Consider the following 27,970-nt stretch of genomic DNA (forward strand, 5'->3'; position numbering starts at 1 on the left):
TGTCCCCACATGGTGCAGCTTAAAGATCACTGAGATTACTGAGGATGCTTCCACTTAAACACCATAAAGATGGCTTTGGACCTCAATTCATATGAACAGTTATGCTATGAGAGCTTTAGCACTACAATTACCACAAACAGTTCTGCACTCGAGTCTCCATCAGTGAACAGTAGAGAAGTTCAACAAAACAGACTTCATGTAGAAACTGTGATGAATTTCCTGCTTACACAACCGCACTATTTCAGCATGTAGTCTTAGCACATTTATAGAAGGGGTGTGTTTATTTATAATCGCACTATCCGGTGTCACCCAGATGAGGACGGGTTCCCTTTTGAGTCTGGTTCCTCTCGAGGTTCCTTCCATCTTCTTCATATCGTCTCAGGGAGTTTTTCCTCACCACCGTCGCCTCTGGCTGCTCATTAGAGATAAATTCATACATTTAACATCTATATCCTGAATGTATATATTTCTGTAACGCTGCTCTGGGACAATGTCCACTGTTAAACATTCTATACAGATAAAACTGAAATGAAATGAATTGAATGAACTTGTCCTGTAGTCTAGTGCTTTCTTTTCGAAAGTCCTAGAATGAACGGTTGCTTCTCAATTACGCAATCACCTCATTGCTAACAATCTTTTTAAGCCCCTTCAATCCGGCTTCTGTAAACTCCACAGTACAGAAACAGCTTCAGTTAAGGTCGCTAATGACTCATTAATAGCTTCTGACTCTGGTTCTCTTTCTCTCCTCGTCCTTCATGATCTCAGTGCAGCTTGACACTGTCGATCACACTCTTTTACCTATCCGTCTCGAAACTGTCTCGGGTGTCTCAGCGACTGCTTTAATTCAGTTTGGATCTTATCTCACAGACGGCAGGCAGTTTGTGTCTCTGGGTGAATGCGGGTCAGAGATGGGTTCAGTTCGCCGTGGTGTCCCTCAGGGTTCAATCTTGGGTTCCTTACTTTTTAGCATTTACATTTTTCCTCTTCATCAGCTGTTAAGGTCTCTCGGTCTTAATGATCATTTCTGCGCGGACGATAAACCAGGTGATAATGTAGCAGTCACTTCTCAAGTTAAGTCAAGTGGAACAAAATGGCGTTTCTTCAGGACCATGGCGCAACACGGAACAGTATGCAAGATTAAATAACGTGCAAATACACAACAGCGTGAGACGAGTGCAAAACAACAAATGCACAGGATACAGAATGAAAATTGTAAACATGGACTGTAGCTATTTTGTAACGTAGCAGCACAAGTATAGCAGCGATGCTGGCAGCAAAAACAATATCCATAGATTAAAGTGACTGATGTAGCTACTGTATGTAAAGTGCAGTGTGCAGTAGTGCTGAGTCTTACTGGGTAGCTGGGTTAGTGTGTGTGCAGTGGTATGAGTCTTACTGGGTTAGTGTGTGTGCAGTGGTATGAGTCTTACTGGGTTAGTGTGTGTGCAGTGGTATGAGTCTTACTGGGTTAGTGTGTGTGCAGTGGTATGAGTCTTACTGGGTTAGTGTGTGTGCAGTGGTATGAGTCTTACTGGGTTAGTGTGTGTGCAGTGGTATCAGTCTTACTGGGTTAGTGTGTGTGCAGTGGTATGAGTCTTACTGGGTTAGTGTGTGTGCAGTGGTATGAGTCTTACTGGGTTAGTGTGTGTGCAGTGGTATGAGTCTTACTGGGTTAGTGTGTGTGCAGTGGTATGAGTCTTACTGGGTTAGTGTGTGTGCAGTGGTATGAGTCTTACTGGGTTAGTGTGTGTGCAGTGGTATGAGTCTTACTGGGTTAGTGTGTGTGCAGTGGTATGAGTCTTACTGGGTTAGTGTGTGTGCAGTGGTATGAGTCATACTGGGTTAGTGTGTGTGCAGTGGTATGAGTCTTACTGGGTTAGTGTGTGTGCAGTGGTATGAGTCATACTGGGTTAGTGTGTGTGCAGTGGTATGAGTCATACTGGGTTAGTGTGTGTGCAGTGGTATGAGTCTTACTGGGTTAGTGTGTGTGCAGTGATATGAGTCTTACTGGGTTAGTGTGTGTGCAGTGGTATGAGTCTTACTGGGTTAGTGTGTGTGCAGTGGTATGAGTCTTACTGGGTTAGTGTGTGTGCAGTGGTATGAGTCATACTGGGTTAGTGTGTGTGCAGTGGTATGAGTCTTACTGGGTTAGTGTGTGTGCAGTGGTATGAGTCTTACTGGGTTAGTGTGTGTGCAGTGGTATGAGTCTTACTGGGTTAGTGTGTGTGCAGTGGTATGAGTCATACTGGGTTAGTGTGTGTGCAGTGGTATGAGTCATACTGGGTTAGTGTGTGTGCAGTGGTATGAGTCTTACTGGGTTAGTGTGTGTGCAGTGGTATGAGTCTTACTGGGTTAGTGTGTGTGCAGTGGTATGAGTCATACTGGGTTAGTGTGTGTGCAGTGGTATGAGTCTTACTGGGTTAGTGTGTGTGCAGTGGTATGAGTCTTACTGGGTTAGGTGTTCGACAAGCCCAGGGGAGCGTTGGGAGGCAGCCGGGTGTTGAGTAATCTGACTGCCTCAGGGAAGAAAGTGTTGCAGAGTCTGCTGGTGGTGGCACGGATTCTCCTGTACCTTCTGCCAGATGGCAGGAGGGTGAACAGTCCCTGAAAAGAGTGAGAGGGGTCGTCCGCAATACTGGTGGCTTTGCGGACGCAGCGGTTGTTGAATGTGGTGTCGATGGAGCGTTTTTTCCGCTGTCCTCACAATCCGCTGTAGGGTCTTGCGGTCGGACGGCATGCAGTTCCCGTACCACACGGGGAGACAGCTGGTCAGGACGCTCTCTCTCGTCCCTCCGTAGAAGGAGGTGAGGATGGGAGGGGGATGTTTGTCTCTCTTCAGCCTCTGCAGGAAGTGGACGCAATGCTGGGCCTTCTTGACTAGGCAGGTGGTGTTGAGAGTCCAGGAGAGGTCTTGAATCTTCTCTTAAAACCTATTTCTTAAGGATTGCTTTTACTTGATGACTTTTGATGTTATTTAATACACCATTATTTTTTTATTAATAATTGAATTGTGTTTCAATGCCTGTATTCTCTTATGTAAAGCGCCATGAGAGGCCTTTTTAAAGATGCCATATAAAATAAATATTAATATAATCACTACAGTAATGTTCATGCGCGAGCATGGGCGCCAGTTAAAAATACACGCTGTGGGTAACATAGATGGTCTAATTGACATTTTTTGTGGTCGTAAATTATTTGTTTAACTTCAGAGTCGTGTGCTATTTTAAGCAACAGTATTGTAATCAGCTCGCTTCATTCACACTCAAGACTTATTAACTTGTGTTATTATGATCATGATTCAGAAAGAAAAAAAAAAGTGAGATCTATCTGCTTAAAAATAGACCTGAAATAATCTACAGCTGTATATTATGGAATACGGAATATAACGGTCATGAAGGCTAAGCTAACAGCGTAAAGATTAGCATGTCATGGGTGGAGACATTATAACAGCCATTGTGATATAGACGCCTATGGCGTGTTCGTGGACTTTTTGCGGCGTTGTGACGAGCATGTATTCGGAGGATGTGACAGAACTTGAAATCTTCTGCGTGTCAAAGTCGTCATTCATTCCGGTCTGGAATGATGAATATTATTTCCAAGCCTCGTGTTCCTATTTGACGCTTGCTGCGACTTTAAAAATGATGGAAACGAGTTTTCCGTCGCACAGAGCATGAGTCACTCGCTGCCACCGAAGTGCCATTAACGGAGGGAATTGCTTCGCTCCACCCCACTCAGCAGACATGACAGGAAGCACATTAAGCATCAGGCCACCGATGAATGGACTCCCACTCACACAGCAGCGTCTCCTTCCTTGTATAAGAGCCGCGTATAAGAGGAACGGCGAGTCAGAAATTAGCCAGACTGTATAAGTATGCTCATACAGTACGTTACAACAGAGACACTTTGATCTGGGAATAACGCATCCGGATCGTACGTCTCGTCTTCAGTAATGTGTTTAAAAGAAATCCGACCGTGTACTCTCAGTCTCTTTCCTCTGAATTATACAGTTCCATATTAGATTTATTCATAAAGTGGTTATCTGGACATTCTTCATGTTTTTTCTAGAGTTTCCGTTTATTTTTCTTTCTTTTTTTTTCTTTTCAATGCGGTTTCCCTACAGAAATGAGGAAAATAGCACAAACGTCGACGTCAAAGAATGAAATACTGTAGTGGAACATCGCAGACACGTTAACGCTTCGCAGATCCTCACACGCTTCGAAGGCTAGCGAAAGAGCGATGTTAGCAATGTCGTGTTAGACATCATGGCATTCGGATCACGTCGTGATCACAATGTCGCTCTGCAAACATCGCAGGTGATCACGTTCACGGCGCGTTTTTTTTTTTTTCTTTTTCTTTTTCTTCACGTTTTCAATTGAATCTGTTCAAGGCGTTCGTGGAATAAAAGCTCGTTAATAAACTTATTAGGTGCCGAGTAGAGAATTACACCTGAGTAACCAGAGCTCCTAATCCAAATAAAGCTAAAATGAACAGCTAACAGAGAATACCCGAGATTGACATTAAATTAATTTGTGTTGAACCAAAGCCAAATGAGACCAAAGAACATTTGCTGGAGATTATTAACGATTTGGTTTGTGAACATTCGGGATGTTCATGTAGACAATCGGATTGAAAAAGGCAAAGAGAGAGGTTGTTATTTTCTCTATAGTGAAGGATTACAGTATAATCGGCGGACGCGGTTCTGGAGCTGAGGCACTCGGCTGATCTTTATTAAAAAGCAGGCCCGTATCTAAAGACGATAGCGGGGCCTCGTTTGGATATCTCTGATCATGCTCGTCTGTGAAGAACCCAGCTACGTTTCTCTTTCTTCAACCTTCAGAAATGGACTTAACTTACAGTAAGCTTGACTTCAGGATCATTATAAAGTTAGTGGAGCGTGGTGTAATCATTTTTTCGGGGAAGGTGAAACCTGGTAAAAGGAAGCAGAACCCAAAAAGACAAAAAGTCTTGGGAGCAGGTTTTAACCTCCATGAACCTGATGAAGGTCATGGAACAAAACTCTTCAACATGACAGCATACTGATCGTGATTCTGTACTTTACTCAGTATATTTAGCTTAAGTAAGTGCTTTAGTCTTTTCAGTGTCGCTGTGGTTTACATGTCTAATTTGATTATATTTGGGGAAGCAGAACCAACTAACAAGTTACCAACTAAGCAAAGAAATGAGAAACAATGGTGGGTGTAAAAAAAAAAAAAAAAAAACCCAAAAAACAATAAAGGTCAGTATGTCACAATATGTCAGTACTCTTGCTAGTTAGAGCTCTAGCTTTCCCTAGTGAGTCTGGTACATTTAGTCACTAAACGTAGCCAAGGTAGCTACTGTCTCATCCGTCAGGGACAATTCACCACCAGGCCACCAGAGGGCCCATGAATTCTAGTACACTAGATTACAGCATTTTGCAGATGACCTTATCCAGAGCGGCTTACAATTATTTAAATGATACACCTGAGCAGTAGAGGGTTAAGGGCCTTGCTCAAGGGCCCAACAGCGGCAGCTTGGCAGTGCTGGGGTTTGAACTCAGAACTTTCCGATCAGAAGTCCACCGTCTTAACCGCTGAGCTCCCACTCCTTTAATGATCATAGCCATTTCCTGTTCACAGACTATACAACGCTCGACACTACTCACTGTCACTGATCTCGACTACTTGTGTTTTTTAATGGTTGTGGATTTTGTGCATGACCTTGATCTATTTAACTTCTACTCCTAGACTGTGGACTGGTCTTACTAATTCTCTTACAGTACATCTCCCGAGTCCCTGTTCCGTCAATTTTACAGGAAATGGCACTGAAACCGATCAAACACAAACTTTAAAAGTCCGTCCTGTTTACTGAAAATAAACCAATGAAATAGAGAGAAAATAAACTCTAGCCTATAAAATGCTGTGGATGTTTTTGTTTGTTTGTTTGTTTGTTTGTTTGTTTTTTTTTTTTTTTTTTTTTTATAAATCTGATTAGATTACAGTCTGTTGCCAGCTCCTGAAGCTTGTGGCCAGAAAAGATAACAGATTCACTGATGGCTCCGAGGCTAAGACAAGTAAATTTCTAATGACCTATTAACTGCCAGATGCTGGACAGCTGAGACTGAGCAGTCCTTCAGAGCGGACCAAAATGGATGCTCTTGTAATTTATGGTGCATTCTGTTGTGCTTGGAGGTCATATGGAGTCCTGTCTGAAACTACTGGAACAGCGAGGCCAGTTCACTTGTTAGTCCTCTACACCAAAGACGTATGGGTTTGAGATCAAAAGATGGAGATGAGACAAGAGTTTAGGATTTCAGCTTTTATTTTCTGGTGTTTACAGCTAGACGTGTTAAACAACATAAAATATAGAACCTTTTGGATCAGACCAAGCAATTTTTAGGTGAGCAAAAGTATAGGTTCAGATCAGTCTTGAAGTAAATTAAAGCAAATAACACATAATATTTGGATGCATATCCCTCGCTTGTAATAACTGCATCAATCCTGCGACTCACTGACACCAAACTGTTGGTTTCTTCTTTTGTGAAGCTTTTACAAGTGTCTACCACAGCTTCTTTCAGTTGTTGTTGGTTTCAGGGCGGTTCTCCCTTCAGTCTCCTCTTCAGGAGGTGAAATTCTGCTCAACTGGGTTTGACTTGGCCAGTCTCAAACCTTCCACGTTTCCACCCTGATGAAGTCCTTTGCTGAGTCGGCAGTGTGTTTTGGATCGTCGTCTTGCTGCATGATGAAGTTCTTCCAGATTCATTTGGACAGAATGTTCCTGTAAACTTCTGAAATAATTCTGCTGCTACCATCATGAGTTCCATCATCGATGAAGATTAGTGAGAATGTTCCAGAAGCAGCCATGCAAGCCCAAGCCATGACACTACCTCCACCATGTTTCACAGATCAGCTTGTATGTTTTGGATCAGGAACAGATCCATTCTTTCTCCATACTTTATCCTTTCCATCACTTTGGTAGAGGTTCATCTTGGTTCCAGAACTTTTGTGGGTTCCTCTGGGTTCCGATTCTTAGCATACTTCTGATGAGTTGCTTTCTCAAGAAAACATGGACCAGCCGATGTGTATGAGCAAAGACTTAACTTTGACAAGCATCATAATAGGATGTAAAATAAATTGCTATGTAATTTAACTTAATAGCTTGTTAGCAAGATATGTACATTAATGCAAGCTAGTGACATATTATTCAAATCTGGTCTTGATTTTTATCTTTAATTTGGCCTGATATGTTTAAAAATGCTTACGTTTAACTGTGACGGGATCGTTTGTTGTATTAGCCATGCAGTTATATGAACATTGTGCATTGCGCTGCGCTTTGTTTTGAATCATTTTAGCAGAAAATAGCAGATATGACATTAGCACTAACCTTTATTTCATTTCTTTATCTCTGGCTACTGTATAGCAGTAAATACTAGGTATATCTTCAGAATATAATAGTTTAACATCCTATCCTATCAGCATGGTACTCATGCTAACTAGCTTGCTAGATAGCTTAGTCAAAGATATGTCTCCAGAAGGTGGTATTTATTTATTTTTACGTCCGTAGCTAGATTCTTCTAACAAGCTAGCTGAAGTTTGACCAGCTAGAATGCTAGATGCTAGAATAACTACTGTCTTTTGCATTGCATTAACCATGTTCACTAGCATGTTAGCTAACTAACATGTTAAGCTAACCAACCGTTCATGTGCAGGTCTGCTAGTGCTGGGCTAAAAAATCTATTGCAGTCAAATAACCATGTTCATTATCAAGTTAGCTAACGTGAAGACAGTTATCGTATTTGTTATTAAAATCAGCAGAAAGTTAGCTAGCAAGCTAGCTAGTGTTAAGCTGGTTAATGTTAAGCTCCACTGCGAGATTTATAGTTATAGTTATTATTTTCGTTAATATTTTATTGTATTTTATTTAATTCTTCAAGTACAGTACTGTAGTACTTCTAATTGATTTCTGCTTTGCAGTATAAAGATTTTCCTTGTGTGATGTTTTTTTGTTTGTTTGTTTTTTTAGAAACCCAGTCGCTGGTCTGAATTTGCATACATGCATATGTATGAAGGTGGCTGTCCTCATTACTTTGTATGTTATTTGGCAGTCGAGTCTCCAAATATGTGACTGAACAATTCGTCTGCCAGGCTTCTGTGTTTGAGAGAAGTGAAATTCCACGCTTCCTGATTAAATTTAATATCGCTTTATCGACGCTGTCACTGAGGATTCATGTTCATTGATAGAATTTCTCTTTTTCTTGTTTTTTTTTTTTTTTTTTTTTTTATTATTAAACACTTGTTCATGAAAACAACAACAACAACAAAAACACCAAAGACAGATTCCCTGTTGAAATTCGTCCGGTTTAATTAGATGCACATTTCAATGAGCAGAAGGGTTTTTATTTAATGGGAATGTTCTTTTGAACTCAAATGTTTAACACTGAAATGGGAATCAAATCCTTTTCATGAAACCTTTATGCCTTCTCAGCTTAGTGTTTTCATTTGGATGTAACGCATATGATCGGTTTATCAGTTTTTTGTGGTTTTGTGTCTCATTTACTACAAAAAAAAAGAAGATAATGAGGCATGCAGTTTTTGGAAAATAATCAACAACAGTGTGGTGGTAAAAGCAGACACACTGTTACCACACCCAAGCAGATTATCTTCCTTTTATAGCAGCAGTGTTTTATTCCCCTTAAGCCACAAGTTACCAAGAGAGTGTAAACTCCTCTGTCCTGAAGACGCCTTTACCTCTGACTGTTACAAAGCTCTGAAACTGGAGACTCCTTCCATAAATGTTACATAAACATCTCCTCAACGTGTTGACGATTACATGCCTTTTTAATCCGTTTAATCCATTCAAGTCCCTCTGAATGAGCTGTTGCTATAGAAATGATGGCACACTAAAACTTAATACAAACCCTGTCAGAGCTGCTGTTGATGAAAATGAATCAGAACCTCCTGAGCAGTCTTCTGTTCAAGCGCAAATTGGAAATAAAACTAAGATGAGCGCTAAGGTTGCCGGTCCGGTCCGTGTAGAGTCAGATAGAGTTCACTGGAGTTTCACGGGAGTACCGTTCTTGATAAAGTCCGCACATTCTCCATCATTTCTCCATCATGAACCTCCATCAGATTGACAGATTCACACCGTTGCTCTTTTTTACACTGTCTGTCCTTGTAACAGCTCATCTGATATCGCAAATACATCACCACAATTGGAAACCAAGTGAGGCTAGGTGGACATGGCTTACATCCTGAAGACAAAACTCACTTACTGAAGACAAAACTGAAAACAGAAAGACCCAGAAACGAGCAGCAACTGAAGGTGTTTGCATGGGTCCATGGGTTCTAGACTTCAGGCGGTCAAAGAATTAAAAATAATCCTAATATTAATGATTATTAGTTTGTCCAATTACTTTTGAGCCCGAGTAAATGGGAAGGACTCTGTAATAAATGGCTGTCATCCCTAAACGCTTAATGCAATAATTTTGTTAAACCCCTTGAATTAAAGCTGAAAGTCTACACTTCAATCACATCTTGATTTCTTCATTTCAAATCCACTGAAGTGGTGTACGGAGGCAAAATGACAGGAATTGTGTTACTGTCCAAATACTTATGGACCTGACTGTGTAATCCTTTATCAGCGACTAGTGAATGTGTTCGTCGACTAGTCTATATAGCCTTGCTACATTAGCCGGATTGGCTAACACATAACACTGGGGCTGGAGTCAGTTTACATCCATTTATATCCATTAGTTCCAACTGGATCAGGTTCTTCCTCAGCCCTTTCCACTGTGATGCACTACTTACTGGCGTTCCTCACCATAACACATGGTGTTCTTGGTTGTCTGGGTTTGATAAGCATAGCAAGAAGCCAAACCAATGAGTCACTTTCTGAACTTATGAACGACCTGGCAGCAGACATGACCCAGCTCATGTCCATCAACCGAGCCCTTCTTATAGCTCAATGACTGATCTGAGATGAGGAGCATGAGGACGTGATGTCTTCAGCCATGTCCTGAAGATACTTCCAGTGTAATAACGACTTGGCAGTCAGACTGCCATTTTCAACTCCTGGCCAAACTGGACATGCATGACAGCCTCTCTCAAAATGGCGGCAGGACTGGATAGTGGAGTCTAACCAACAGCACTGAATACACGGCTTCCCACAGCACGCCAGTTCAGACAGAATTCACGAACAATTGATTTGGATTGACAGCTGAACAGTCAGTCCTGCACTAGTCCAGAGTGCTTTAAGTTTGAATCGTTAACTTCATCAGTTAATTAACTAGCTTCTATCTCTTTCTAATAGAGGTTATAATGCATGATTAACTTCTTTTTTTTTTTGCCAGACGGACCGCGACGCTCTCGCTTGCTGCAGCGTTGACAGAAACAGGACGGATAAACTGTTAAAAATACGGCACGGCTCGTATCTTATCTTCCCTCAATCAATAATAGCCTTGCCTCGCAATGAATTTCTAAAATTACTACACGGTTTGTGCTGATAGCAAAACTCCAAGCAGAGAACAGGTTTAAATCATTCTCTCTCTCTCTCTCTCTCTGTCCATTTCCCTTCATCACCCACCAGGCTCGGATTCATCACTCATTCATCACCCACTGCAGCCAGACGATGCTGAAACGGTTTCCATAGCGATGCCTATTCTCTCTTCTGATTAAGTGGAATTTGCTTACTTCTTCTGCCATCAAAGCCAGAGGGAATTTTAGTAATGAAGGGCGAATGGGACAAATGTGAGGGTCTGGAAGACATCTTTGGCATCAGGTGTGGATAATAAACCAGTGGTTTAGAGCGATCTCAAGCCCGGTCTAATTAACATGAAAATCGAACGTGAGAGACAGTCAGCTGAAGATGAGCTTGTTTTAGAAAGACAGAGATTATTGTGAGTCTCAGTTGTTTTGAAGAAAGACGAAATGTACCATTAGGGTTTTGTTATTGTTTTCTTTTCTTTCTTTTTTTTTTTTTTACTGTGTCCACTGTAGCCTCAGATTCCTCTTCTTGACTGGCAGGAGCGAAACCCAATGAGGTCTTACTCGTGTAGCCCATCTGCCTCAAGGTTCAAAGTTTTGAGATGATTTTCTGCTCAACACGCTTGTATTGAGTTATTGTTGCCTCCCTGTCAGCTTGAACAAGTCTGGCCATTCTCTTATGATCTGGGGCAGTGGTGGCTTGACGGTTAAGGCCCCGGGTTACTGATCGGAAGGTCGGGGGTTCAAGCCCCAGAACCGCAAGGCTCCAGGTTACTGATCAGAAGGTTGGGGGTCCAAGCCCCAGCACTTCCAAGTTGCTGCTGTTGGGCACTTAACCCTCTCTGCTCCAGGGGGTGCTGTATCATGGCTGACCCTGCACTCTGACCCCAACTTCCTGACAGGCTGGGATATGTGAAAACAAGAATTTCACTGTGCTGTAACGTATACGTGACTAATAAAGACTCATTACGACTCATCATTATGATCTCTCTCATCGTCAGGGCATCGCTGAGATCACAATCCTCCCCCTGTTCTGATTGAATAACGACATGAATGAGCAGGTGTACAGGTGTTCCTAATGAAGTGTATGTAAAATTGTATAAGAAATTCATGATTTTGGGTTTTATTAAAGGATTGTAAAGTGTCATATTTTGGGATTCGTCCTGCAGATCCGGCAACCCTGGAGGTGACCATGGTAACCGCCAAATACACGAACGGCTCATTCGTTCCCAGTAACCTACACATTCGTGCTCTGAATAAAACAAGGCAAGATGCAGATTACAAATTGACACCTAGCGTGAATTTAGCGTCATGTCTAAATGTCAGTGCAGTTGAAAGGAGAAAGAGGACTTTGTGCAGTAAATTGTTTACGTACGGTTGACTTTTTTCCGTCACGCAACTCAGTCGGCGTGTTTCGCAGCTCTGCTAATAAACCGAGCGTATAAAACATTCAGTGTCACTTGTAACTGAACAGTAACTCTTCAAATTCGGAGAAGACAGACAAATTATGTCGGTGTCACTAGAAAGCTTACAGTCTTATCTGTATAATAACAGAGTGGAGGTTTTTAAAAAAAATGTATATTGTCACTCAAATTCACACGCTCTGAAGAGAACGTGACGTGAATATAGCAGCGTGTTTAACACGGATTAAATTCATTTCCACCGAAGCTGGGACTGAATATTGAGCTCAGATATTCGCACCACTGAAAGAGGCCTGCTTATTTCACTTTAAAGTGCAAAGAAAAAAAAAATGCTTTCAGTGAGATGCATTTTATTTCGATATGAGTAAAGGACAAAAATCAGCCTGTAAAAGTGTGGTTTCTGACACTTATTGAAAATGCGCATCTGTGCAATAACGCCGATATTACACGGTTTTCACAGAAAATTCTGTTGCGCTGTGTGAGTACGCTGCAGTCTGGAGATTGCTGAGGACGGTACCGCTTGAAGTACCATGGGAATGGTTTTGGACCTCAATTCCACATGGACGTTCTCGCTGTGGTTGCTGGGACGACGGTTACTGCGATGGCCTTGGGACTGCAATTACCTCATGCAGTTTTACACTCAGGTCTCCTTTAGTGAACAGTGGACTAGTTCAACACACAGACTTCATATTAAACCATAATGAACTTTCCTTTACTCTCACACTATCCGTCGTTACCCAGATGAGGACGGGTTCCCTTCTGAGTCCGGTTCCTCTCAAGGTTTCTTCCTCGTATCATCTCAGGGAGTTTTTCCTCACCACCGTCACCACTGGCTCGCTCAATAGGGATAAATTCACACACTTAAAATCTCCATCCTGTGTTTATATGTTTCTGTAAAGCTGCTCTGAGACGACGTCCATCGTTAACAGCGCTATACAGATCAAACTGAATTGAACTGAATTGAATAAAGAAAGAAAAAACCTAATTGAGTACAAAAAAAGTTAATTAAAAGAAGGAAAATAGAAAGAAACAAAGTACTGTACATCCTACAGCACCTGGACTCTCCTAACACCTATGTGAGGATCTTCATCACTGTAGTTCCTGAGCTACTCCACAGCAAACTCATCCCGCTGTACGTTCCCTCCAACACCTGCCAGTGGATCTCCAAGAAGGAAGGCAGTATGTGAAACTGGGCTCCTCCTCTCAGACTCCATGACCATCAGCACAGGAGCACCACAGGGCTGTGTTCTCTCACCACACCTGTACTCCCTTTACACCAGCGACTGCACCACAACAGAGAGCTCCATCAAAATCATCAAGTTCGACACAACTGTAACAGGTCTCATCTTCATCAATCCACAGAAGACACGTAGATCATCTTACAGCATGGTGTGTCCATAACAACTCTACCAAGATGGCTAATATGCTGGCTGACTTCCCTGATGATCAACAGCTCAGACCTGTCCAAGGTTCAATCTTTCAGATTCTCGGCGACTACCCTCACCATCTCACAGAAATCCTCAAGAAAGCACAGCGCAGACTGATCTGTCTTCTCAGCCATCATACGAAGCGTGCTCACTACCTCGATCACAGTCTGGTTCTCCTCTGCCTCTTCCATCTTCAAGACCACACTGCAGTGAGTGGTCTACTCGGTGGAGAAGATCATCACCAGAATCAAGCACCTGTACACATCAGGAGGAGGAAGAGGACGGAGTGAAAGCTACACGTCCATCATCTCCTGACGTACACTCCACTCTCCGGGCGCCATCCAGTTCCTCAACCATCTCAGTCCATAGCAACTCTTCCTGAACCGCCATCAGCATCTTTTCTTTCTTTTCTTGCGTCGCACTTTGCACTCGCTGACCCCTTTTGCCTCGAGTCTCTTGTCTCACGTTATGCTCCTGTGAGAACAAGTCATCCACAGTCCAGTGTTTCTGACTCTGAACTGCAGCGCCGGTTCCCGTAGTGACCAGACGTCAGATGTTTCAGCGTCTTCCTGTTTCCAGGTCACAGCTCTGCTCTAATCCCTCACTGCGTGCTCATTAAGAGGATTACGGAGTTAATACATGTCCACCAGGTGCTCATTAGCGCTCACATGCACCTGAGACGGAGCTGGAGATTCCGAGAAAGTGCTGAAATGATTTGTATCCGATCGATGCTTTAATCGCTGTGCGAGTTTGATCGATTTTAATGAGCGTGGTTTTTTTTTACTGCTTTGTGAATTGTTGTTGCTGTGGGATGATAATCTTAAATTAACTAATTGAGCTACTCAAGGGGGGTGGGGGGTGGGGGTGTGGGAGGGGGCAGCCTTGAGACGCCTATAGTAAGAAGTAACTAGCATTTTGCAGCATTGTATTTTAGTCCAGGCCCATTCTTCTTTTTTTAATCGCCTGAGGATCACGCCGATGGACTTTTCAAAATCCCTAAGTAAACTCCGGAGATGTACAGCGTTCTTCACTTCTCAGGCCGTACAGGATTCCGTGGAGGGTTTTGAAAAGTCCCAAGCTCCTCCGAATATAGTGGCGTTTGCTTGATTTTGCGCTAATCTCTGCCATCGCAACATGGCGGAATCCTGAAGGGACGGACTTACCGTGGCCGTGTGTTTGGAGTCGTGGTCTTCTTGAAGCGTCCATCTTCTCCCCAGTTCAGTTTCTCAGGAGATGAGATTACATTCTTCTCGAATACTCCAGTATCCAGCCCCAGTCCTGTTTCTCCTGTCTTTGTTCTTTTGCTGATATCACACCTGTCACTGACTAATCTATTGTAAATGTAAATGTGCTCATATTTAAACATTCCATCTACATTTACAGTAGATTATCCAGTGACAGGTGTGATATCAGCCTGAAAAACCTGGCCTTTAAGCTCACGCCATGACAGTGTGAAAGAAATGAAGAAAGAAAGAAAGAAAGAAAGAAAGAAAAAATCAAACAAGCAAACAAGAAGTAAAAGTAAAACAAAGAAAAGAGGTGAATGTGGAAGTGAGAGAGAAAAAAGAAAAGAGAACATTAAATGATAAATGATGAAGGAAGAAAGAATGAAATGAATAAAGAAGAGACAGAAAGAAACTTTTTTTCACTAATGAAACAGTAATAATAGAATTATATTAACTTTAAAAAATAAAGTGAAATTTAAAAAATCTTAGACTAGTAAATTTGAGGACCATGTAATGTCTGTTAAAGCCTTAAAGTCTGTGTGAATCTGCGCTGATCAACACCGTGTGTGTGAGCGTGTGTGAGTGTGTGTGAGCGTGTGTGTGTGTGTGTGAGTGTGTGTGTGTGTGTGTGTGTGTGTGTGTGTGTGTGTGTGTTGACTGATGCAGTTGGATATTAAAGGGACCCACACATCGTCCTCGCTCTCCTGCACAGGGGCTTTTTATTCTAAGCTGCTGTTCCTCAGTGTGACGTTTCAAACATTCACACGTTCATCACGGCTGCGTACGAACGCTCACGTGCGCTCTGTGTGTGATTACAGACGGATATCCACGAGATGAAATGATCTACAAGTGGAGGAAGAACTCGGTGGAAGCGGCCGATCAGAAGTCCTGGAGACTTTATCAGTTTGACTTCATGGGGCTGAGGAACACCACGGACGTCCTGAAGACCACGTCAGGTAACTCACTCACCTCCTGTGTGTGTGTCTGTGTGTGTGTGTGTGTCTGTGTGTGTGTGTGTGTGTGTGTAAGTAAACACACAAGGAAAGTGTGTTATGAAGGCTGAAAGTGAATATGAGTGTGTTATGAAGGCTGAAAGTGAATGAGTGTGTTATGAGTGTGTTATGAGTGTGTTATGAGTGTGTTATGAAGGCTGAAAGTGAATGAGTGTGTTATGAGTGTGTTATGAGTGTGTTATGAAGGCTGAAAGTGAATGAGTGTGTTATGAGTGTGTTATGAGTGTGTTATGAGTGTGTTATGAAGGCTGAAAGTGAATATGAGTGTGTTATGAGTGTGTTATGAAGGCTGAAAGTGAATATGAGTGTGTTATGAGTGTGTTATGAGTGTGTTATGAAGGCTGAAAGTGAATATGAGTGTGTTATGAGTGTGTTATGAGTGTGTTATGAAGGCTGAAAGTGAATATGAGTGTGTTATGAGTGTGTTATGAGTGTGTTATGAAGGCTGAAAGTGAATGAGTGTGTTATGAGTGTGTTATGAAGGCTGAAAGTGAATGAGTGTGTTATGAAGGCTGAAAGTGAATGAGTGTGTTATGAAGGCTGAACGTGAATGAGTGTGTTATGAGTGTGTTATGAAGGCTGAAAGTGAATGAGTGTGTTATGAGTGTGTTATGAGTGTGTTATGAGTGTGTTATGAGTGTGTTATGAAGGCTGAAAGTGAATATGAGTGTGTTATGAGTGTGTTATGAGTGTGTTATGAGTGTGTTATGAGTGTTATGAAGACTGAAAGTGAATGAGTGTGTTATGAAGGCTGAAAGTGAATGAGTGTGTTATGAAGGCTGAAAGTGAATGAGTGTGTTATGAGTGTGTTATGAGTGTGTTATGAAGGCTGAAAGTGAATATGAGTGTGTTATGAGTGTGTTATGAGTGTGTTATGAAGGCTGAAAGTGAATGAGTGTGTTATGAAGGCTGAACGTGAATGAGTGTGTTATGAGTGTGTTATGAAGGCTGAAAGTGAATGAGTGTGTTATGAGTGTGTTATGAAGGCTGAAAGTGAATGAGTGTGTTATGAGTGTGTTATGAAGGCTGAAAGTGAATGAGTGTGTTATGAGTGTGTTATGAGTGTGTTATGAAGGCTGAAAGTGAATATGAGTGTGTTATGAGTGTGTTATGAGTGTGTTATGAGTGTTATGAAGACTGAAAGTGAATGAGTGTGTTATGAGTGTGTTATGAGTGTGTTATGAAGGCTGAAAGTGAATGAGTGTGTTATGCGTGTGTTATGAGTGTGTTATGAGTGTATTATGAAGGCTGAAAGTGAATATGAGTGTGTTATGAGTGTGTTATGAGTGTGTTATGAAGGCTGAAAGTGAATGAGTGTGTTATGCGTGTGTTATGAGTGTGTTATGAGTGTATTATGAAGGCTGAAAGTGAATATGAGTGTGTTATGAGTGTGTTATGAGTGGTTATGAAGGCTGAAAGTGAATATGAGTGTGTTATGAGTGTGTTATGAGTGGTTATGAAGGCTGAAAGTGAATATGAGTGTGTTATGAGTGTGTTATGAAGGCTGAAAGTGAATGAGTGTGTTATGAAGGCTGAAAGTGAATATGAGTGTGTTATGAGTGTGTTATGAGTGTGTTATGAAGGCTGAAAGTGAATGAGTGTGTTATGAGTGTGTTATGAGTGTGTTATGAAGGCTGAAAGTGAATATGAGTGTGTTATGAGTGTGTTATGAGTGTGTTATGAAGGCTGAAAGTGAATATGAGTGTGTTATGAGTGTGTTATGAGTGTGTTATGAGTGTTATGAAGACTGAAAGTGAATGAGTGTGTTATGAGTGTGTTATGAGTGTGTTATGAGTGTGTTATGAGTGTGTTATGAGTGTATTATGAAGGCTGAAAGTGAATATGAGTGTGTTATGAGTGTGTTATGAGTGGTTATGAAGGCTGAAAGTGAATATGAGTGTGTTATGAGTGTGTTATGAAGGCTGAAAGTGAATGAGTGTGTTATGAAGGCTGAAAGTGAATATGAGTGTGTTATGAGTGTGTTATGAGTGTGTTATGAAGGCTGAAAGTGAATGAGTGTGTTATGAGTGTGTTATGAGTGTGTTATGAAGGCTGAAAGTGAATATGAGTGTGTTATGAGTGTGTTATGAGTGTGTTATGAAGGCTGAAAGTGAATATGAGTGTGTTATGAGTGTGTTATGAGTGTGTTATGAGTGTTATGAAGACTGAAAGTGAATGAGTGTGTTATGAGTGTGTTATGAGTGTGTTATGAGTGTGTTATGAAGGCTGAAAGTGAATACGAGTGTGTTATGAGTGTGTTATGAGTGTGTTATGAAGGCTGAAATTGAATACGAGTGTGTTATGAGTGTGTTATGAAGGCTGAAAGTGAATGAGTGTGTTATGAGTGTGTTATGAGTGTGTTATGAAGGCTGAAAGTGAATACGAGTGTGTTATGAGTGTGTTATGAGTGTGTTATGAAGGCTGAAAGTGAATGAGTGTGTTATGAGTGTGTTATGAGCGTGTTATGAAGGCTGAAAGTGAATATGAGTGTGTTATGAGTGTGTTATGAAGGCTGAAAGTGAATGAGTGTGTTATGAAGGCTGAAAGTGAATGAGTGTGTTATGAGTGTGTTATGAGTGTGTTATGAAGGCTGAAAGTGAATATGAGTGTGTTATGAGTGTATTATGAAGGCTGAAAGTGAATGAGTGTGTTATGAAGGCTGAAAGTGAATGAGTGTGTTATGAAGGCTGAAAGTGAATGAGTGTGTTATGAGTGTGTTATGAGTGTGTTATGAAGGCTGAAAGTGAATATGAGTGTGTTATGAGTGTGTTATGAAGGCTGAAAGTGAATGAGTGTGTTATGAGTGTGTTATGAGTGTGTTATGAGTGTGTTATGAAGGCTGAAAGTGAATACGAGTGTGTTATGAGTGTGTTATGAGTGTGTTATGAAGGCTGAAAGTGAATGAGTGTGTTATGAGTGTGTTATGAGTGTGTTATGAAGGCTGAAAGTGAATACGAGTGTGTTATGAGTGTGTTATGAAGGCTGAAAGTGAATGAGTGAGTTATGAGTGTGTTATGAGTGTGTTATGAACCCTGAGAGTACATACAGTACCCTTCAAATGAAGTGTGTGTTTTTTCGGATGTTGTTGATCACAGGGTTTTGGTCAGAAGGAGTTGTTTTAGAGGAAATGTCAGCAGATAAAATAAGGATGTGCTGACATTTTATTCGGGCATAATAACAAAACGCGAGCACATAACAGATTACACACTTCCTTAATATCAAATGTCAACCTGAACTAAATTAGGACAAATGCTGCTGATTTTTCACACACGGATATTCTGTTTTTGTAGACATCTGTATTTCTATTACTATATGTCAAAGAAGCGTGTCCTACAAATCAGAGAAGGGGGAAGAATATTGCACAGAAAGGCCAGTTCTGAATGTCCTGTTTGTCCTCCTGAATAAATCCTCCTGTAAAAAAGTTGAAGCAGAATAATCATAAACTCTTTAGTTTACTGAATATGATTTCCAGAAGAAAAACACTAACTAATAACATCTTTATTGCAAATCTTTCAAATGTTAGCTACTTTAATAGGCAGTCACAGTACAAACTGCCTCAATAAATACAAAGTCTATAAGTATTCACCCCCCACCTTGAACTTCACTGGGATTTTATATCATAAATCGACACAAAACAGCTCATGATATTGAATCGATGGGGAATGAATACAGTTACAAATAAAACTTTGCAATGGCGTAACTATTTACCCCCACTGCTCTGGAGAAACCCCCTAAATTCAAAATGAACGCTCCATTAGAAATGCATCAAGCAGAAGACCGCTTAATTCTTCATTAATAAAAGGTTTTTAATGACGTTTGCTTAAATTCCCATGAAAAAAAAGATCTTTTGTACTACTGCTACTACTAATTTTTTAGTTTGACTCAAACATTAGAAGAACGGAAACCTGTTTTGTTAACAGTTCCTCTGGAAAAATGTGAAACATACTGTCTACATGAGAAACTTAAACCAGTTCCTGTTAGCACCTGTTTAATTAGCAGTATGTTAAACTTTAGCAAGAACCCTGGAGGTATAAAGTGTTGAGTGAAGTGTTAGAGGTTGTTCCAGCGTTCGGTAGCTGACAGATACACGGAGAATAACGGGCTCTCACCGAGGACGGCGGATTTATTACGGCAGCGGATTGGACGGGGAACAGAAGGAGCTCACTATTCACCACGTCAGTGAAAGAATGTCAGACGTCTCCTTCACTGTTCCTGCATTATAAATCTCTCCTTGTAGGACAGAAAAATAAAATGTAAAAAGATTAGAGTGCAATTAAATTTTTTCTTAAAAAAAAAAAATAGAAAACTTCTTTTCGTTTCTCTACTTTTTTTTTTTTTCTCACAAAGCAATTCCCACATGAAAAGAAGAACGTTTGAAAGAACGTCGTGTTTTTGAATAGTAGATGTAGATTTTCTCTAACCTTGGTTTGAATGATCCGTCGAGGACGACAACTTATAATTCCATCACGTTATTTTTCACGAACATCACAGAGTGCGCTGTTTTTTTCTTCCCATTTAAGAGTAGCAATAAACTGTGGGGTTTTTTTTCTCTCAGCAAGGAGTGAACATGAGGAACTTACAGTTTCAATCAGAACTGTTCACCCCCCAGTGCAACTCAGGTTTATTGTCAAAACTTACAGACTTTCAATGTAATTTTGCGATGAACAGATCAAACACAAGCAACTTAAATAGTTCGACACAACGACTGCTTCGAGTGGTTTCCCCAAATTCAACTGCAAATGCAACTTATAATGATCTCTCCAGTCTCAAAATTATTCACCCCCTTCATGGAGAGCAGCTTTAGTGCTTAGTAGGTCACCCTTTTCCTGTTATGACCTGCTGCAGACGAGATGCAGATCTTCTGCAGCGTTCCTGAGGAATCTTCTCCCGTTCCTCATGAGCGACGTCCTCCAGTTCAGTAATATTCTCGGGTTTGCGTGCTGCGACCGCCTTCTTCAAATCCCACCAGAGATTTCCTATAGGGTTCGAGTCAGGTGACTGTGATGGCCCTGTAGAATCTTCCAGGACTTCTTCTGCATCCAAGCCTCGGTGGAATTTGAGGTACGCTTGGGATCGTTGCCCTGTTGGAATGTCCAATGACGCCCAAGCTTCAGCTTCCTCACAGACGGCATGAGGTTTCCTCCTAGGATTTCCTGAATCCTTCCACTTCACTGAAATGCCTTCCACTACAGTTTTTTTTAAACAATCAAATAATTAAAAATAAAGACAAAACCAAGGAAAGAAATGACAATAATTTCTAACAACAATTTTATTTTATTTTTTTTTAAATGTAAATGAAAATCCATTTATTAAAAAATGTACATTTTTATACAAGAACCTACAAAAACACATAATGAGCAATCAAATCTTTTGCGTGATATTTTTAATAAGATCATTCTAAAAATAAAACTGCCTGTGCATATTTGATGAATAATTGTTGAGTAATTTCCGTTTCTGCCCAATGTTATCAGCATGTGTAAGTGTAATACTCTAACTTTATGTTAATAATCACATTACTCCTGATTTATTTTGGTGTATTTGCTGACGCCCTTTGAAGCGGAGTGATTATGTAATTGCAGTCTGTCACTCACTGTTTTAAGTGTTATACCTTACACTCCAGCAGGTTGTCACCTCACCAGGTAGCGATTCCCACTGACATTTCTGTTATTTTTAACTTTATAATCAGACAGCTTGGGGTCTGCGAGAAACCGCCAGAACTGACCTTTCCCTTTAAATCCAGCTTTAGTTGCGAAATCGTCAGTGTTCTTCCACATGTAGTTATTCCCTCCTGCACAAAACGCCCAATCTAGAACCCGTAAAGGTTCTCCGGTTTTCCCACTGGGGGAATACTTAATGGCGTTCCCTTTCAGATACTGTTCCACGGCTGGAGGCGACTGATTACTGTAGTTTATCGGGTAAATAACTGTCAAAATCACCAGTAAATTACTGTAATATAATCATACAGGATTGAACTGTAATACACATTGCATCGTGGGTAATTTCTGTGATGTCACTTGTTAATTACAGTCCCTTACTTTTACAGTAACTAACTAACCGTACGTAATAGGAGTAAGTTACTGTAATCGTAAACAAAACCAAAATAAGCTGCGAAACGCGCCTCTTCTCCGTGTAGTAGACCTGACGCGTTAACACTCGGGGGACGTGCTGTTATAGGAAAATAATCGACTTCTACTTGGTAACAGTACCTCCGCTTCACCACACCACCCTGTCATTGATCGTTTTCCTGTCACCGCACCACATACTGCAGTATAGTGTTTTCTTCCTTGTTTAGACCCATATGGATGGAACTTGAACTTAATTACAACAGAGTCATTTCTGACGTACTTTCCGCTTGAGTTCTCTGTAAACACTTGCTTGTGACTCCGCCCCCAGGTGACTACGTGGTGATGACGGTTTATTTTGACCTGAGCAGAAGGATGGGCTACTTTACCATCCAGACCTACATCCCCTGCATCCTGACCGTCGTCCTCTCCTGGGTCTCCTTCTGGATTAAGAAAGATGCAACGCCAGCCAGAACTGCTTTAGGTACACCTTAAATACATTCAATTACAAATCACATTAAATACAAATCAATGTCTCCTAATGCACTATGCAAAGTGTGGCATCAGTCTTATAATGCGTTATAAACACTACTTGTAAAGCATCTTGTTAGCAGTTAATAACGCTTAATGAAAACAGGTATAAAGTGTAATGATAAACAATTATAACAATGTGTCTAATGCATTAGGAATGCATTATAACATGTTATGAATGAATTTATAAGCCATTATAAGTATCATAACGTATACATGCATATGTAATATGTCATAACAGGTTATTACATTTATTATAAAAATAGTTTGTTTTTTTAATCCATTATAAACAGTCCTATAAACTTTACTACATTTTTATAAATCATGCTAATAATGTGTATAATGCCTTACGAATGCATTATGACATGTTATGAATGTATCTGCAGGTCATTATACATATGGCAGCTCTCAGTTTTTAAATTCATTGTAAACACTGCTCTAAACCGTAATGCCCCTTTTTTTTTTTTTTTTTTTAAATCAACCATTAAACAATGTGTATAATGCTTTATGAATGCGTTATAGCATGTTCTGAATGTCTCTGTTAATTAGGACAGGTCTCCGTTTTTAAATTCATTATAAACTTTGTTCAGAACTCTCTAAATCCTTTTTATATATCATTCTAACAATGCATATGTTTATAATAATAATAATAATAATAATAATAATAATAGTGTTTATCATGTTCATACTGCTATGTTTATAATGCTTTATGAATGCATTATAACGTGTTATGATTGTATCAGGGCAGACCTCAATTTTTAAATTCGTTATAAACATTGCTTTAAACTGTAATGACTGTTTATAAATCATTCTGACGAGTATAATGATTTATGAACGCATTATGACATGTTATGAATGTATTCATAGATTACTGCTCATAAGGCCTACAGAGTTACAGAGGTAATTTATCTGCTGGATCTTATCTCGGAACGTCTTAAGAGTGCCAATAAATCCATCGGTCTTAACGATCTCCCACTTTTCACTTTTCTTTCTTTTTTTTTTTTACCCAGTGACCTTCTGCGACTTTTTTTTTTTTGAGCCACCTCTTCGCTAAAATGGATGTGACAGAAAAGCCCCACTGTGTGTTTTCAAGATAACAACAGGTTGGGTAGCGGACAAAGCCCATCACATCCTGAGAAACAGAAATGGAAGCGAAAGAGACGAGTCCCCGTGTCGGTCTCCTGTGTTGGGAAGGAGGGAAAAAAACAGCAGGAAAGATAGTCGAGGAAGAAAAGAAGGATGGGTGCAATTAATCTGTCTGACAAAAGAAGCCATTATGCTTTCGGTGGGAGGAAAATGAACAGGCCAAAAATAAACAGATTTGTTTTACACACATCCAGGTTGATGAATGGAGTCCAAAAAGAAACGACAGGAGAAAGATGAGACTCGTACCCACAGCCAAGGAAAGATCAAACCAACCAGAATACCACGGCTTTCAGTGTGCAGCTTTAGCCTACATACGGTGACGTTTAACGGCAGCGTAGGCTTGAGTCCATTGACGGAGTTATCGCAAATACGTCAGCTGACATACAACTGACATAACTCAGTTATTAACATTCTAATATAAATAACTCATCATTACAAAACAGCCATCTATCATCTGACTCGAACGTAACATCACGCAAAGCAATGCCAGCTAACGATTATCAGAATAAATGTTTATGTAAGTGTTACGATGACTAATAACCTAGTATACACTAACCTTTAGTAAACTATTAGAAAGTGAAAGGTTTATACCACAACCAAGTGTCATTTGACTCAAATGTCGCATCAAGCCGTTTTGATGTCAGCCTATTGGAGTAACTGTCTATGAAGGTGTTATGTAGCTTAATAACCTAATGAACGTTACCCAACAAAACGTGAATATTTAGATACCCAAAACGGTGTTATAACACAACCAAGTGTCATTTGAATCAAACATGACATCAGGCAGTTTTTATATGAGCTGAGTCTGAATGGACGATGCCTTTATGAATGTTTATGTACATATTATGTAGCCTAATAACCTAATAAACATTACCTTTTGTAAAAGATAAAAAAAATATGTCATCTAGGAAAGTGTCATAACACAACCAAGTGTGATTTGACGTAAACATGACCTCAGTATGAAATGAGGTTTAATGGAATAAGCTTTTATAAATATTTAAGTAGGTGTTACAGTATGCATCCTAACATCTTAATAAGCTCTACCCTTAGCAAAATGTCAGAAAAAAGATACATATATAAGGTAATAAGTTCAACGGGTGCTGGAATAAGCCTTTATAAAGTTTGTGCAGGTGTTATGTAGCCTAATAAGCACTACCTTTTAGTAAAACCTTACCATAAAAATGATCTGGAAGCGTGATGATGACGAGATCCGTGTTATAACCTGTACTCTGTCAAAGTGTTATAAAGCAAGTTTTCATGTCATCACTTGCGATGATGTTCTAACGTAAATGCGTCGGCTTGGAAGGTGATCTAACACGATGAAATCAAACATGATGTCAGGCGGGTTTTATACCAACTGACGCTCAGGGAAATAAACGTTTACGTAGACCTAATGAGCGCTATCATGATGACTCGAGATCACTTTATTTAGAGCTATTATTACAGTTTGGGTGTCAGTTGTTATAACCTGTGTTTATAACCTCCACAGTGTTGTGAAGTTATCATGACGTTCTAACGTGAATAAGTGTTCTAAAACAAGCGTATGTGAGTTAACTCAAATGCAGTGACGAGCAGGTTTGGAGACACTTTTCTTCCGAAGGCCACGTGAATTACGAACTACGAACACGTTTGTAGCATGTTACGATGCATTCATAAGGCACACGAATGTCTGGATAAATCGTCAGGATTACAACTGAATGCTTTTCCGTTGCACCACTTCTCAGTAAAGATCAGACAGTCGTACAGGCCAAACATCTAGCTGCTGCCTTCCGTACCGAGCAATCAAAGTGATTTTAAACAGCAAGTCACTGGAATCATGACCACTCTTTTCTTCCTCCGCCTCCATAAAGCCCAGTTGTGTGTTTGATGGGCTAGCGGTAGAGCTAAGTGCCTCTGTGAATCATGCCGTATTGCAGAAACGCGTTCCAATGAGCTTTTGTTCTAGCTCAGAAATACAGTCGGCTCTCTGACAAAGTGCCAGTGCATTAAGAAGAGGCAGGTTAAACTAATCACGGTGACCAGCGGTGGCACAGTACAGAGCAGAGGATGGGAGGAAACGGCAGACTGAAATAGATGTGGCTTGCTTGTTTCCATAGAAACCTCTGGAAAACGGTGGGGCAGTCAGTGGGGTTCGGTAGCATCTCTGTAACGTTCGAGGGAGAGTGAAGCTCAGCATGTGAACGTGTAAGACTTAGACTAAGTGTGTGGGTGGGTGGGATTTTCAATTTGAAGCGGCAAGAAAGGCGTCGAAGCGAGAGACAACGTCCTCACGGCCGTAATATCGTATGGTGACGTTCAGAAGGTGTTGGATCATTTCCTATAACAGCAGCTCAAATCACAGGTTTATATTAATGTTCTAATACGCTATCGTTGCTATAGCAAGACCTCATGCGGAGGGACGCTCCTGATGTGCACTCGTGGATATGGGGAGGTTTTCCATAACATTTACATTTATTTAACATTTACGGAAGGAGTCTCCAGTGTCAGCGCTTTGTAACGGTCAGAGGTAAAGCCGTAACTTCAGGACGGAGGAGTTTACGCTTTGTTGATTGTAAATTTGTTCATTTGAAACCACCAGGGTGTCTAGTGTGTAAAGGGCAACATGCTTGGAGTTTGTTTGTATCACAATACCGACTCCCATCATGCATCTCAATCAGAATCTCTTTATCCTTTCCACACAGGAATAACCACAGTGTTAACCATGACCACGCTGAGCACAGTGGCCAGGACGTCGTTACCCAGAGTCTCATACGTCACCGCCATGGACCTCTTCGTGACCGTCTGCTTTCTCTTTGTCTTTGCGGCTCTCATGGAGTACGCGACGCTCAACTATTACTCGTACAGTGTTCGCAGGCCGACCTGTAACAAGACGAAAAGACCGGTAAGGGCTACACCATCTCTTCATAGACATAACTAGCAGTGTTTTTACTGTCGCTTTCCATGAGCAGTTTGTAACATTCAACCAAAATGAATACTAACTGACCCCACTCAACATATTGTGACCTTAGTATTAGTGTCATAAGGTTCTATCTGGCTAAAGATCACCAAACGTTTGACCTTCCAGCTAGAACAAGACTAAAATCCTGGAATTGAAGGTACGTTATGGGAATTCCGAAGCATTTAGAAAGTGGATTTTTGAACAGTGACCAAAGACTCTTATTATTCTGTAAACTCAGTTGCTGTTTGGTTTTTCGAAGGTTCCGGCTGTCTGATTCTTTTTAAGCAATCTCTCATTCTCATCAAATAATTAAAGACATTTTGAGCATATAAAGACCACATTATGCTCATAAATGCTTTTTGGTAGGTTTTTATTTTTCTGCTAGCTGACCTTTGTTTGGTTTATTAAGCATATTAAGCTTGTAGCTAGCAACATGCAGCTAGCCTACTCAAATGGAGTATATGTAGAACATTTACATCTGAGGTTTCATCATGCTGCGGTTTTTCTCTGTCATGATGATTGGCTGGGAGATAGACCCTTATAAAACCAAGGTTGTCTGGGATCTGGGAGTTTGTAGAGGTTTTGTTTTTTTTTCAAATATTACACCAATAACCTTTTAAAATGAAAACATGAGCATGAGAATATCTCCCACTAATGACGTTTACACGAGCTACATCTATGACCAAAAAGCCAGTTAGAACCTTATAATATTGAGGTTGTCCTATGCCTTGTGTACTGGTGGATTTTAGGGAAATCAAGGTGCTGAGCAGCTCGACATGGAGATCATTTGCAGGATGTTTAAAAACTACAGCTTTAATATATACAGTACCTTCCTGCTCTTCTGCGAATACATCGTGATTGGACAGCTGGAGACAGCAGCAGTAAATATGTAATTATTCCCACTTCAAATTAATGCCTCAGACTTATATTCATTTACATCTACAAAGAGGTGAGTTATATAATAATATTTGATTGCAATTAGCATTAAATGAACCTGGAACACAAGGCTAAGTACCTTTTCAACAAACCTGAATATTACAGATGCTGGGAGAACTGTGAAACAGTTATTTGACTCAACTTGGGCCTTCATATCACACTCACAAGTACTACCTCAATATTTAATTTTTTTTTAAAACTTGGCTGGAGGAATTATAAAAGGTTTATTTTCTGTGTTAGCAAGAGCTCAGACAAAGAATGATCCCTATAGACCCCCATGAAGGGTACAATAAAGGTAGCCCAAATACTGGTTGGATTAGGTTTACCTGGAGCCACGTCTGGGAGTGGTGCCCACAGGCGAGTCCCTGGTGACCAGGCCACCCACATCAACCAGTTGGGCTTAGCCCAACACTGTGACATCTTGTTATCTACCCATCTATAAAAAGGGGTAGAAGACAAGTGCAATGCCACTCAGGGGGTAAGCAAGTGATAGACTTCTGGACAGAATGAACCTCAAAAATGGAAGATAGATTATATCCACACATAGTACAAGCTTACCAACCCCCTCAAAAACGCTCTAGAAAACACCAAACCATTCAAAAATGCTCTAGAAAACCCTCAAAAATGCTCTAGAAAACACCAAAACCCTTGAAATACTCTAGAAAACCCTCAAAAACACTCTAGAAAACACCAAACCCCTCAAAAAATGCTCTAGGAAACACCAAACCCTTCAAAAACACCAAACCCTTCAAAAACGCTCTAGAAAACACAAAAAACACTCAAAATACTCTAGAAAACCCTCAAAAACGC

The 27,970-nt window shown here is 40.6% G+C and overlaps 1 protein-coding gene across 1 annotated transcript in view; it reads left to right on the top strand.

The window, feature by feature from the left end:
- The window catches only part of LOC128614532 (gamma-aminobutyric acid receptor subunit gamma-3), a 129,729-nt gene that overhangs the window by 99,267 nt on the left and 2,492 nt on the right, over positions 1 to 27,970 (top strand). Inside the window, exons 6-8 of the mRNA XM_053635889.1 lie at positions 15,353 to 15,490; positions 21,941 to 22,093; positions 25,968 to 26,173. Coding sequence (XP_053491864.1) covers positions 15,353 to 15,490; positions 21,941 to 22,093; positions 25,968 to 26,173 — 497 coding nt within the window. The remainder of the gene's footprint in view (positions 1 to 15,352; positions 15,491 to 21,940; positions 22,094 to 25,967; positions 26,174 to 27,970) is intronic.

Source organism: Ictalurus furcatus, chromosome 11, assembly GCF_023375685.1.
Source record: "Ictalurus furcatus strain D&B chromosome 11, Billie_1.0, whole genome shotgun sequence".
NCBI classification, from domain to species: Eukaryota; Metazoa; Chordata; class Actinopteri; order Siluriformes; family Ictaluridae; genus Ictalurus; species Ictalurus furcatus.